Source organism: Microplitis demolitor, chromosome 4 (assembly GCF_026212275.2).
Source record: "Microplitis demolitor isolate Queensland-Clemson2020A chromosome 4, iyMicDemo2.1a, whole genome shotgun sequence".
Classification (NCBI taxonomy): Eukaryota; Metazoa; Arthropoda; class Insecta; order Hymenoptera; family Braconidae; genus Microplitis; species Microplitis demolitor.
In genome coordinates this window covers 20,313,482-20,327,562 of record NC_068548.1, presented here as the reverse complement: position 1 = coordinate 20,327,562, position 14,081 = coordinate 20,313,482, and the positions used below count along the sequence as shown (strand labels likewise).

At 30.4% G+C, this 14,081-nt stretch overlaps 2 protein-coding genes across 3 annotated transcripts; both read right to left on the bottom strand.

Annotated features, from left to right (window-relative positions):
• Window positions 1-737: 737 nt before the first annotated feature.
• Window positions 738-9,257, bottom strand: LOC103568138 (protein bicaudal D). 2 transcript variants are annotated; one of them, XM_008544850.2, is made up of 7 exons: window positions 8,492-9,257; window positions 7,443-8,417; window positions 6,061-6,207; window positions 4,883-4,915; window positions 3,026-3,446; window positions 2,702-2,953; window positions 738-2,150 (listed from the first exon to the last, which is right to left on the bottom strand). In XM_008544850.2, the coding sequence occupies exons 1-7, from the start codon at window positions 8,699-8,701 to the stop codon at window positions 1,867-1,869; spliced, it is 2,322 nt and encodes a 773-aa protein (XP_008543072.1). In that variant the 5' UTR covers window positions 8,702-9,257; the 3' UTR covers window positions 738-1,866. The 2 variants fall into 2 exon arrangements, with proteins under 2 accessions (XP_008543072.1, XP_008543073.1); XM_008544851.2 differs by lacking the exon at window positions 4,883-4,915.
• Window positions 9,258-11,210: 1,953 nt separating this feature from the next.
• On the bottom strand, window positions 11,211-14,073 carry LOC103568139 (NADH dehydrogenase [ubiquinone] flavoprotein 1, mitochondrial). The gene is made up of 6 exons (XM_008544852.3): window positions 13,971-14,073; window positions 13,717-13,784; window positions 12,919-13,587; window positions 11,922-12,154; window positions 11,650-11,853; window positions 11,211-11,591 (listed from the first exon to the last, which is right to left on the bottom strand). The coding sequence occupies exons 1-6, from the start codon at window positions 14,017-14,019 to the stop codon at window positions 11,405-11,407; spliced, it is 1,410 nt and encodes a 469-aa protein (XP_008543074.1). The 5' UTR covers window positions 14,020-14,073; the 3' UTR covers window positions 11,211-11,404.
• Between the last annotated feature and the right edge of the window lie 8 nt (window positions 14,074-14,081).

Sequence of the window (14,081 nt, the reverse complement as noted above, 5' to 3'; positions counted from 1 at the left end):
TAGTTGCGCAAAAAAGTAATTAATTATTTTGATTTTAAGTATTAAAATAAAAAACGTAATGATTTTAAATTATAATAAAAAGTCGATAGCTGGAATTTAAAATCGAGGCCTGAGTGTTTATTCAAAAGTAAATAAACCGGCCGAAGTTAATTTAAATATAAGTGATAAGAAATAAATAAAAAATAATACTTATTAAATAATATTGCAATTTTAAAAAATAAAAATAAGGAGCACAATGTGATGCGACGGAATTTCGTACTCTCTCACTCGTTCATTCGTTACTTTAAAAATTCATTATTTTTTATCATTTATTTATCAGACTAAAAAAACCTACTGATGTTTTTTGTTACTTTAAAATATATAAAATCTAAAACGCTATTTTCCAAGTACTGGAAATTTTTATTTATTTATTTTTTTTTTTTCTAAGACGATTATTTAATTCTACGTCGTATAATTAGTAACGTATTGTCTACGATCGACAAGTCCTAATTTTTATTGAATTTTAAAAAACTCATGACTTGTTTAGTATTTTTGGAAAATAAAAATTCGTAACGAAGAGATTTTCATTTCTTTCTTCGCCTGTTTGTTTGTTTTTTTTTAGCCTTTTTTTGTAACTAAACTTAATCAACGACATGGAGCGTGAGTGATGAAAATAGAGGGAAAAAACTTCGAATCTAGTTAATCCGCTGGGAAATTTAGTCATGCTAACAAATGCCACAATTACTCGGATTCGATGATTTACTTTTTTTTTTTTTTTTTTTTTTTTTTTTTTATAATTTTTTTGTTTTGTTTTTTAAGTAAAATATCTCTGTGAATTTTTTCATTTCATTTGTATTAATGTTATTGATAGTAACATCAATTCCCGAGGCAATTTGACTTGTATCAAGTTCGGGTATATCATTTTTTTTTGGAGTACATGGAAATTTTTATTATTTTCCCAATTTATTTTTTTCCAATTAATCACTTGTGTACGTATTTGATATTGACTTTAAATTCATTTATACAAATTGTATAAATTTGTGTCTCTAAAAAAATTTTTGCATAACAAATTTTACTAGAATAAAATACCCAATTTCCAGTTACCGTTACTTTAAGAACTAGTCTTCTAAAAAATTACTTTTGTCAGAAAAATGTTTAAAAATTTTTATTGATTATGTAGTCATTAAACTTTAATTTGATACTTATATTTAAATATCATGTCAAAAAATAAAGAAATTTCACTGTGATAAAAATAAAATTTCTCAATTTTTTAGATTAGTCGTCACCAGCAGTAATTAATTTTCTCTGACTTTCAGTTTAAATAAAAATTTAAAATAAATCATTTAATAAGTCATTAAATTAATAATTTTTAATCTTATTTTATTTATAAATAAAAATATATAAAGAAATTGGATATTGAGGGATCAGTTGGTTACTTGACCCTAAATAAAATTTTAAAAAATTTCTCATTTGAATTTAAAATTCATTAAAAATTATTGAAGAAAAAGTAAAAAATTTCTCCGAAAAAAATTTTCTTATTAATAAGCTTCAGTGTAAAATAAAAAAATAAAAAGTTCAATGACCGAATATTGAAAATGAATAAAAATATTTTTAACGTAAAAAATATTTGAATTGTAAAAAAATTCAAATTTTATCTGTCAAAAATAATACCCCGATATCTCGCACGTGATACGTTCAATTAAAATTCCTAGTGACTGAATAACAATTGTATATTTTATAAATTTAATCAACACGATTAAATTCCATGTACCCAAAAAAAGTTAAAAAATAAAATAAATATATAAAATAATAGTAATAAACACGACAGTATTGACAAAAAATAATAATCATCACTCAGAAAACTTTGCTCCATATCTTAACCATTTTCTAGAAAAAATCTCTACCCATGTGAGGACGGTGTGTCTGTTGCATGCGAGGAGCACGACCACGTCCACCACCGCCACTGCCACCATGTCTACGAGTATTTCTTAATTCACGATCGACCTCCAATTCCTCTAACTTCATAGTAAGTCCTAGTTTTTGTTGGACAGCAAGACGTAGCAAATGATTGAGCGTTTTCCTGTCCTCCTCAGCAGCAGCCAGTTGCCTTTGCAATTCCTCAACTTGTGTAACATATTCCTCGCATCGTGCAGCGAACATTGCACGTAGACCTGAACAGGTTTATTTGTTAGCGGGTATTTTAATACACACAAGGTTTCTTTTTTTTTTCGTTTTTAAATAAAAAAAAAAGAAAAATACACAACAGGAACAGCTGCCACCATTTTATGATAAAGCCAATAAAATTAATTTAAATGAAAAAGAGGAAACCAATGAACCTTAACCACATAAACAGGAAGTAAAAAAAGGATCGAGGAATTTTTTTGTTAAGAAACTAAACGAAAACTATGAGAACTAAACGAAGATGAACTGAAGGAATATTAAAGTAATAAATTGTAACAAAAACCAAAAGAAATAAAAATAATGACATTATAATTTAACGCAATATCGTTCTTGATGGCAAATGTTAAGAGCAAGCGCCAGGTCAATTGTAAAAGAACTCGACATTAGTATCGCCATGTAAGCTAATGCTGAAGCCCATTATTAATATAAATGAAATAAAAAAATAAATTAGTGACCATGTTAGAAGGGATTGGGTAAAAAATAATAAATTTAAAATAAACTTATAGAAGCATAATAAAAGATAAATAAAAAAATGACTTACTTGAAAATGTCGCTGCGTTTTCCTTTAGTCGTCTAAGTTCGTTTCTTAGTTTTGAAATAGTTTCGCTGACAATACTCTTTTCACTTTCGTACTTGCTCTTCAAATTGGTCAGCGCAACTTCAGCGGTATTTTTATTTGATTTTAGTACTGTTCTCAAAGTGGCTATTTGTTCTCGTTTTGCTGATAATAACGCCTTGAGTTTTATCACCTGTTCCTGTAGATCTCCTTCGTCTGCTTTGTTTTCATTGCCGGCTAAAAATAAATCAGGTGTCAGTAATATTTCATGTAAAAGAAATTATTATCGTTGTAAAAATAAATACTTACAATTGTCAGTTTGGTTTCCTTTTAATTTGGACATGTCAATGGTATGTTCGACGGCATTCCTCAGATGTTTTATTTGATCCATCGCGGTCTCAATATGTTTGCCGATTTCCTTAGCTTTGCTAAGACTCTTGAGGTCTTTGATCGGTAAATCTGTCTTGGAAAGTGTTCTAAACCATTCAATTTTACCATTATCCTCACTCTCTTCTTTCTCAGGAACAATTTTCTCATGATCGAGAATTACGCGCGACGGTGTCTCACCATTGACCGCGCACACGTGGTGATAAAGTTGCGCCAACTCGTCCGAAATATTTTGAAGATCATTTTGAGCAGTATCTAAACAACCTCCAGCTTCACAAGCGAGTTTTGAAAGAATTTCGATGTCTGACTCGAGCTGAGAATTCCGGTGCTCAGTATCCAGTAGCTGTAATTAAATAAAAAAATTGAATTTTTAAATGCTTGTTTATTTAAATTCAAATAAATATGACAGTCGAAGTATTTTATATTTATAGATTAATTATTGATGCATGCTCGTAAGCACGATACTCATTGGACAGCTGTATTCATTTATTTACAGTGTAAATAATTGCGTTTTAAATATTATTTTAGCTTTAAGAAGTATCCAGAAAATTTTTATTTTTATTTTCATTCTTGCAGACTCAATTTATTTTTTTAAATTTATTTGCTTTATCGAAATCATGGTCATCTACCTGATGATCTTTTTATTTTTATTTTTGAAAATTTAACTTTTATAATTATAATTAAAAAAAGAATCAGCTTTTGAAAATAAATATTTCATATTTGCAATACAAAAAAATATGAATTTCAAATTTTAAAAAACTTTTCCCGCCTTTTTTTTAATTTTATATTTGCAATAGTAAAAAAAATTTTTTTTTTAATATTATTTGAATGAATAAATTTTTTTTCAATAGTTTAGAAAATTTCAAAAGTGCAAAAGTAAAAATTTCAAAATTAAATTTTTCAAAGATCATGAGGCCCGACACTGAAAAGATTTCATATTAATACTGATAAATAAATATGTTTTATTCAATGATCCTGAAGTTAGCAGACAACAATTTTCAAATTTTTATTTTAACGACTTAATTTAAAAAAAAAAAAAAAAACTAAAAATATGCACATGTAGAAAATTAAAAAAACTACAGGTGCAATTTTTTGAAAAAATTTTTTTTTAATTTGTCATTTTAAATTAAATCAAAAAATTACTAGTCGTGAGCTAACCAGTATCATTTTACTCAAGTATAAAAAATTCATCAAAAACTATATCAATTATTTGAAATAAAAATAATTGATAATTTACTGAATAATTAATAATTTATTTAACTGGCAATGAATACTAATAAGATAATATTTGTAAGCACATTCACTTAAAAGCTTAGTAAGTTTGCCGGTACAATCAATGATTCCACCTGCTTATCTCAGCTAATTTAATAAACATACATTTACGGAAGAATTATACTTGGCAAGTACACGATAAGCAAAATATTTTATCATCACGATACACTTGCGCTGCTTTGTGTTGCTTTTAATTATTTAATAAAGATAAAGATTACTGATGGTGAAGTAACGAGCTGATTTATGAATAGAGTATTAATAAATATGATATTATATTATATGAAGTATGAGTTAAAATATTTATACAAGATAAAGTTTTTTTTTATTTGTATAAGCGACACCTAGATGATGTTAAGGTCACCGAGAAAGCAATTATAATTTAAATAATTATAATTATAATAATAATATGATAATAAATCGTTAGATAGGCAGAACATTAACTAGAGTTATTATTATTATTATTATTAATAGGTGGTAAATACGTTAACAAAGGCCACAAGTTCCAACCTTTTCCTGAAGACACTTCTCTGACACCGGTATCTGCAATGCCATAATTTTCATACTTTTTTTTATTCTTAAATTTACCCACAACCAATTTACCTTTACACTAGTTTACTTTATTAAATATTTATTATACTTAATACTATTTTTATTACCGATTACTTTTATCCTAACGCTAATTATTATCAATTATAAAATATAAAAGTTAATTATTAAATGTGTACTATAATGATCCTGAAGTCAGCAGACAAACGACAATTTTCACCTTTTTTCTCGCATGTAGAAAATTTAAAAAACTATAACTACAATTTTTTAAATATTCTTAATTTCCCGCTATAAAAATTGAAAATTTAAAAAAAAGGAAGTTATTGGTTTCAGTTCCATTTTCAAAAATCGAGTTGCCATCAGATTTTGATGGTTTGAGGTCCTAAAAAGATGTTCTGATTATTTCCGGATAAACGTCCGTGTGTGTATGTAAAATTTTTTTATCTGACGATAACTACGTAATAAATTAACCGATTTGGTCAAGTATTTTATAAGTTAAGATAGAAGTAGGTAACATCTGTGGCCACTGCCCCATTTTTGGACATTTAATACTTTATTTTAATTAATGAAGACATTAAAAACAAATTCTAGGGTAATAACGTGATAGAAGTATCTTCAAATCTACTTGCAAAATTAATGATGTCATTGTGTATTTCACACAGTATTTTATTTAAAATTTCTAAGTGGCCAAAAACGGTACTTCTACTCAATATAATAAATAAAGATAAAAATAATTTCTTTTTTACGTTTTTGTTCCTTAACTCATAAATCACTCGAACGATTTCTTTGAAATTTTTACCAATTCTAAATCTCAACAAACTCTTCAGATTGCCGCAGAACACGTGGAAATCGGCCGAATTGTTCCAAAAATTTCGTCAGACAAAAATTAATTTTTTGTAGCGAAATGTCTGTTTTTTCGGTCCTATCGTTTTTTAATCTCGCAGAGCTCAAAAGTTTACCAATAATAAAGTTTTCAAGCTTTAAAACAGCGAAAAGTTTTGAAGTCAACCCATAGGTCAACAGTTTTTCGGAATTTTTTTTTTGATTCATAATTTTTTAAAAAATTCAAAAATTATCAGACGTCGACTAACTCCAGTATTGTGTACTATACATGCGTTGTATGAATAATAAATACATACCTTGTTACGGAGGTTTGTTAACTCCATTCTTAGCTGCTGTGTTGCATCGGAAACAGTCAAATTATCTTCAAGCTCAGCTAAATCCTTCTGCAACTGTTCAACTTCTCGTGCAGACATTGTACTCCATTGATGGTACTGCATAACAGCCTGTTAATAATTAAATAACATCAAATTTATAAACCGGCCTTTTCAACCCATTTAATATTAATGACTGTCTATTAATATTTTAATAATTTTGCATAAAAATAATCCGGCAAAGATAAATTAAAAATTTATAGAGTGCAATATAAATATTTATTATTCGCATTTATGACTGAACAAATACTTAAGTAAACAAACCGACCCTATTCTCATTTTTCCTCATTCGTTAGTAAAAGTTTTTTAAAACTTTTTTTATCTCAAGTATATGCATGCCATTGATGCATAAATTATTTGCTCTTTTTAAATTAAGTTTTCATTTAATTATGTCTTGTCATTTATATCAGAAATAAATTATTAGATCACACATACAATGAAGTAAATGTATGTAAAATATATTAGTTTAACTTATTTTTATCAATGAAAATTTAATTAATAATATAATTATAGTACTGAGCGAATGAGTCACTTTTAGGGTCAGAGACCGGAGATGTAAATTTATGAGAATCATAAATAGAACCTACAAGTTTTTTTAAAAAGATAAATAAAATTTATTAATTAAATTATTTACGATCAAATAATATTTTAAATTTAATTACAGTCGACTACCCGTTATTAGCCTCTTCCTCTCAATCGACAGGTACTGAGTCCAAACAGCCCCCACTTAACCACTTTTTTGAGTTTCGTACCAGACATCCCGTTATAAGCCTCCGTTAAAATTCTCTAAATTATAAACTAACAAGAGGAACAAAATATCAAAATTAATGATGAAAATTTACTATCGATCTTTTGCGGATAATAATTTAATCAATCTTAAGTAAAATATAATTTATTGTTGATAATTGTAATCATTAATTACAATTAAAGCTTCTGTTACAATTTAAAAGTTTTATTGAGCATTATGTTGATCAATAACAATTATTATTATCATTACTGTAATTAATACCCTTGTCATTATAATTTTTTCTATTAAAATAATTATTAGTGTAAAAAGATAAGTATTTATTTTAGCGCCATAAGCACTAGAAAAATCGGGAAACTGACGTATGTAACAAACCGTAAATATGACGTTTGAAATCCCATAAAATAAAACAGGCTTATAACGAGTAGTCGAGAACAAAACTAAACGCACGGTCGTAGAAGATTTAAATTCCAAGAAAAGTTTCCCCAACGTCCCCTAAACCAGGCTTATGACAGGTAGTCGACTGTAAATTTAATGAAAAATGATTACAAATAAAAATTACCTGAGTGAGTTTATCAATAGCCGTTTCTTCAGTTTGTTTTTCCGGAAGTTTAGAGTGCAAATGCTGGAGCGACTGAACGCGAGCCGCTAATTGAACAATTCTAGCAACAAACGACTGCAATTCCCCTTGACTCTTTTCAACGGCATGCTGACTATCTTTTAAATTTTGAGAGAGGACGCTTTTTTCCGACTCTGCTAGCTCCAGTTGTTTCTCCAATTTTTTGAGCTCATTTAAGTGAATTTCCGAAAATAAATCGACTTGTTTACTGGCAGCAGATGTCCCGGGTTCCTGAGTCTTCAAGTCAGCCTCGATCCTCCTCAACGCAGGGGAATCATCTTCCCCGTCACTGCATATCGTCTGATCATCAGTTATTCCGCGTATGAGAGCAAAATTACTCAAATTAAAAATAGACTCGCTGTTCATACGTTGGTCTAACTCTTTTTTCAGCGAATATTTAGCTTCCCGCTCGGCTTGGAGTGATTCCAGTGCCTCTTCCATCTGCTTCTCAGCTATTTTTTTTAAATTGGACAACTCCTCGACTTGGCTATTGAGCAGCTCAACTTCTTCGCTCAATCTACGGATCTCATGTTTCGCGCTTTCAAATTCAACTTGACTCGATCTCAATGTCGATACTTGTTTCTGCAGAGAAATATTTTCATCTTCCAGTTCTGTGTAGTCCTGAAGCAATCTCGCCTCTCTAAATCTGCACTCGCGTAATTCAGTGCGTAGATTCTTTCGTTCTCCTTCAGCTTGCTGATGATGTTTACCCACATCTTCACGTTCCTGCAAGGCATGATCGCGTTCTACTTGCACACGTTCCAACTCATGCCTCAACTGTTTTGTTTCATTCTCTAATTCAATTATCAACGTCTGTAGTGACGTTTCACGTGCCGCTGATTCGCAGAGAAGACTCTCTTCTTGTTCAATCCCACTCCTGGTTGTCAATTTTGTCGTCGTTTGAAATTTAGCTAGAGCCTAAATTATTTAAAATTTAAATATCAAGGACACCAAATAAGGAGTAAAAAAAATATATTAAAAAAACTACTAACCTCTTGAGTGATATCGAGCTCGTGTTTTGTGTTCTCGTAGAGTGCCTCGAGCTCGTTACATTTTTGTTCCAACGCAGACTTTTCTTCCAAAAGAGCAAGACCATATTGTGCTGATTGAATTTTTTCGGTCGATGCAAGGTCAAGCTCACGTGAAAGTCTTTCAATTTCCGCTCGTAAATCCGTCACTCGATCGTCAGTAATCGTGGCCATGTTATATTATTTATTTAGTTTCGCAATAATCAGCAAAAAAATTAATACTCCAACTTGGTTTGTTGATAAGTTGGGTGTCCAGTCAGCGAATTATTAATTGAAGTAAAAGCTTGGTCGTTTAAAATAATAATTAATCGTTACCGTGAATAAAAAATGATTATTTTAGTGGACATCAGGTAGCCCGTGGGTGACAATAAGTACCTGAGCATTATCACGCAGACGTTGATTGGGTAAAGTATTGGCTGATGATGATAATGATGTTAATTATTATTATAATTCTTCCTGGCACGTTCTGGCACTTTTAAACAAGTATTTTTTTCCTCCCACGTACACAGCCCACACCCACGTTTTTTAAATTAACCCCCCGTCACACCCACTCCTTTACGACGTACCCAACGCGTTTACTCCTTTTTCGGCACTCACATGCTCCATTAAATGGACTCTTTTGACGGACGTGAATGGACACCGTGATCAGTGATCAATCGTCCAGTGCGATGGCTAAGTTACGACGCCAGTACGTCAGGAAGCCAACACACTCTTGTTGGTTCACGTTCACGTTCACGCTTCACCAGCGACAACCCGAACATCGGTCGCTTGCTTTGAAAACAAAATTTTCGCGCGTGCGCACTGGTTCTGCGCAAATTTGGTTTTAAGCGCGAGTATTTAAAAAATTGGAGCGGATGTCTATTACCCAGATTCCGATGACACAAATTGACTTAATAGCCGACCGTGAATTATTAATTAAAAAAAAAAATTTTGGATTCTGAAATTTCTAAGGATTTTTGTCGAATTTCTATAGAAATTCTATAGAGAAACAAAACACCGTCTAATGAAATTCATAAAAAATGAGGGCTTACTGACTTGGGACAAAAGAAAATTTATCGTTTTTCAAAAATCCAAAAATTATGAGACGTCGACTAATCTCAGTATCATATTAATGTACTGGAATTCTTTCACCTATAAAAGCCGAAGTTTTTACGAAGATCGGCGTCTAAAAAAATTTATAAAAAATGTATAGAAAACAAGAACTCGTCACCACTTAAGAAAATCCATCAAAAATCTATAGAAAATGCATAGAAAACCAAAAGTCGTCGTTTTAAAAAATCAATGAAAAATGTATAGAAAACTAGAACATATTATTTTTTACTCTTCAAATATGATAACACTAATGAACTATCGTAAAAAAAATATAAATTAAGTTTCCTAAATATTTCTTTAAATACTGGCCTTTAAAAAAAACCATTTTCAAATTTTTACTGCGCATACGTGGGATTAAGGTTAATTTCTATGGGTGCATTCGGAAATGCACCCGTGTTAAATATTCTTATTACTTGCGCGGTAAATTTAAATATTCGAAAAATAAATTATTAAAAATGGAGAAAAAATTACAAGTCGTAAGTTAATATAAAATTGCGGTAGATATCATAAAAAAATTATTTTTAATATGAAAAAAAAAAAAAAAAAAAAAAAAACACGCAAGTGTTTGAACAAACCTTGGTGGAGAAATAATATGCAAAAGGGTGTCCTAATACACTTGGAGATTTGAATTAAATTGTTCCAAGTGTATTGCAGCTAAAAAAACGTCACTTAACTGCTATTTCCCACCAGACGATGCCAGATGACTTTGCTCAGGAACTTGGAAAATATCAGCATCGGCTATCAGCAACACTTCACGCTAGCTCTGAACACTCACCATTTAACTACACCACAGACACTTTGAAGAATTTAAATTTTACAAACACTGCACAATTTAATTAAACAATGACTCTAAGCAATAACTTTTATAGATAATTCCGCGAATTAACTACAATGCTGTGTTTCAATTCAAACATAAAGAACAAAGACGAATCTGGACTAGCACTGCCGTTGTCGATGCTACTGGCTGACGCTATTGGACCGCCAGTTGGTAGAAAGTAATCGACTTTTTGATTCATCGACTACCCCCACTTTAGCGAAAATTTGAACGTGAATACAGCAATGAGCAGTAGCGCCATCTTGGCGCGAAATTTCAAAATTGAAATTTAATAATTTTATTAAAATTCGTGTGTATCGATAACTATGTTCATTAGATTAAAAAATATACTCGAAATTTTTTATTTTCCATTAATAATTTATTAATTATTCTTATTACTTGCGCGGTAAATGTAAATATTTGAAAAATAATTCATTAGAAATGGGAGAATTAAAAATCATACGTAAAAATGAAATGATGATAGAAATATTTAAAATATTAAAAACAAAAAAAAAAAAATACGCACAAAAATCGTGCTGCTACCACGCTGCTCGTAGCATGTATATTTAAATTTTTAAATTACTCTAATTATACCTGCCAAACTTTATTTTAAATATTTTTATCATAATTAAATTTTCATTTGTAATTATATTTATTTACAAAGTCAACTCCTCATTCATTGATTACTCAATCAATTCCTATGACAAATAAGCAAAAAAAATTATTTGAAAACTGTGAAATAAAACAAAAAAAATTTTTTTAAATTATAAACAAATAAAAATTTTCAGAATATTTTATTTTTATACAGAATTGATTAGAATTTAAATTCTTACCAACAATTTGTACTTCCTGTTACTGTATTTTACTATAAAATAATAATGACAGAATCAGTACAAAAATAATCAGTATAAATAATTTATACATTTAAATATCAATAGAGATTCACTTTAATTATTTCATAACTTAGTACTTTAATTAGCAGCTGATACTTTAAATTTTTTCATTCTCTCTTCAATTACAGGTCTGAAGTGTCGAATGAGACCTTGTACTGGCCATGCTGCACCATCAGCTAGAGCGCAAATGGTATGTAATTCAATTTGTTTCGTGAGCTCCCACAGCATATCGATCTCATGTTCCTCCGCGTTTCCTTGGACAAATCTTAAAAAAAAAAAAAAGTTAAATATAACCTAATTTTTAGTCTAAGCAAATTACTTACCGATGTATTATTTTGTTCATCCAGCTGATTCCCTCGCGACAAGGAGTACACTGACCACAAGATTCATGCTGATAAAAGCTAATAAGTCTCGCAATCGCTTTGATTACATCAGTTTGTTTGTTCATAACAATAACTGCTGCAGTACCAAACGAACTCTGCACTCTGACAAGGTCATCAAAGTCCATGAGAACGGTATCACAAACACTGTTATCAAATTTTAATGAATTTAATTAATATTTATAGTAATTAGTACCTTCTAATACTAGTGTTACCTCTTCGGAATGATGGGAGTTGAAGATCCACCTGGGATAACACCCAACAAATTTTCCCACCCGCCAATAACACCTCCAGCATGCCTTTCAATTAACTCCTTCAAAGGTATCGACATTTCTTCTTCTACTGTACAAGGATTATTAACATGACCGGAGATATTGAACAGTTTCGTTCCGTGGTTTCTTGCTCGACCAAAAGAAGCAAACCATGAACCTCCACGACGACAGATGGTCTATAATTAATTTTAATATTTGAATAGAAGTTTTGAGAAAGCCGGACCACTTTTGCGTGTTTTAATGACACATTTTATTGAACGTCTCGTAATAATTTGTCACTTCTTCAGGTTCTCAAATGTCAAAAATCAGGAGTGGATACGGATTTTATTTAAATCTGAATTCACTCCTTTACTCGGAGTTCCGAAGTTTTAAAAAAAATAACTCTGCATGCGAAGTGAATAGGGATTCTATGAGCGGAGTGATTTCGGAGTGACGTGGATTTGATTTAAATCCGCATTCACTCCAGTCCGGAGTTTCAACACTTAAATAAATTAATATTTAATAGAAACAGCTGTTAATTAGAAACATAATTATTTAAATAAATAATTCATTGAGATATCAATAATTATACTTAAAATATTATATTTTTAATTTATAAAATGTTTTAGTAACTCACTAAATTATAATTTCATATATATAATATATAGTAAAAATATTAAATTATTAAATAGCTATAGTGACATCGTTTTTATATAAAGGGAGCTCGTAATTATTTCCGTACTCAATATAAATGTCTAAATATCAAAGACACCTCACTATGCATTAGTAATTTTTTTTATAATTAATATTTTCCGAAACTCCCCTTCGGAGTGAAATTCACTCCGACGGAATTAAATAAATAAAAAATCATCCACTCCGCGTTCACTCAGCAAATTTTTTACAGTGTATGTATTAATTTAATTATTATAACTCTAAAAAAAAATATTTTTAAAATACATACCGGTGCAACAGCGACGGTTTCAACATTTGTTACAGTGGTAGGACATCCAAAAAGACCAACATCAGCTGGGAACGGTGGTTTCAATCTCGGCTTACCCTGTTTGCCTTCCAGAGACTCAATCAAGGCAGTTTCTTCACCACAAATGTAAGCACCAGCTCCCCGCTGGACAAAAATATCAAAATCGTATCCAGAACCACACGCATTCTTTCCTATCAATCCCGCTTGATAAGCTTCGGCAATAGCCACTTGCATGTTAGAAGCTTCATTATAAAATTCTCCCCTAATATAAATATACGCAGCACAAGCTCCCATTGCGCGTCCAGCAATCAGACAACCCTCTACCAATTTATGAGGGTCATGTCGCATAATTTCTCGATCTTTGCATGTTCCCGGTTCGCCTTCATCAGCATTTACCACCAGATATTTAGGTCTACCATCTGAAGGCTTGTTCATAAAAGACCACTTCATTCCCGAAGGAAATCCAGCACCTCCACGGCCTCTTAACCCAGATACTTTTATCTCATTTATAATCCAATCTGATCCTTTGCCAATAATTTCTTTCGTTTTGTACCAGTCCCCTCTTCTAAGTGATCCCTTCAATCTCCAGTCATGCCGACCATATAAATTTGTAAATATCCTGTCCTGATCATTCAGCGGCCCTCCAAATTTCTGTACAAAAAAAAGTTTTCATTTATCCCAGTCCATATGTCATTTAACTTTTTTTTTTCAAACAAAAATCAGCTATTGCACAACTTGTGCAATCTCTCAAAAATTAATATTTAACTAAAAGAAAATTACCTTGCCCTCCGGTGCAGCATCTGCGAAGTTTTTTATCTGCTGGTTATTCAAAACAACACCAAGTAGACCTTGAAAAACATTTTTTTTCTCTTATTATTATTAAGCCTGTCAAATTTTTAGGTGAACAAGTGTCAGGATATGAATTAAAATACAAATTATTATTATATAACAGTCTAAATAATTTGATAAATTTGAAAGTATCAGATTTAAAAAGTAATTTAAATTAATAATAATATAAGTGACATTTAACTCACTTAATTGATTCTTTGGAATCTGAGTACATCGAGTTATAACACCCGCCATCGCGCGAATCCTCTTACGTACAGTAGTGCAATTTTATATTTTAGATATTCAATAAAAAAAAC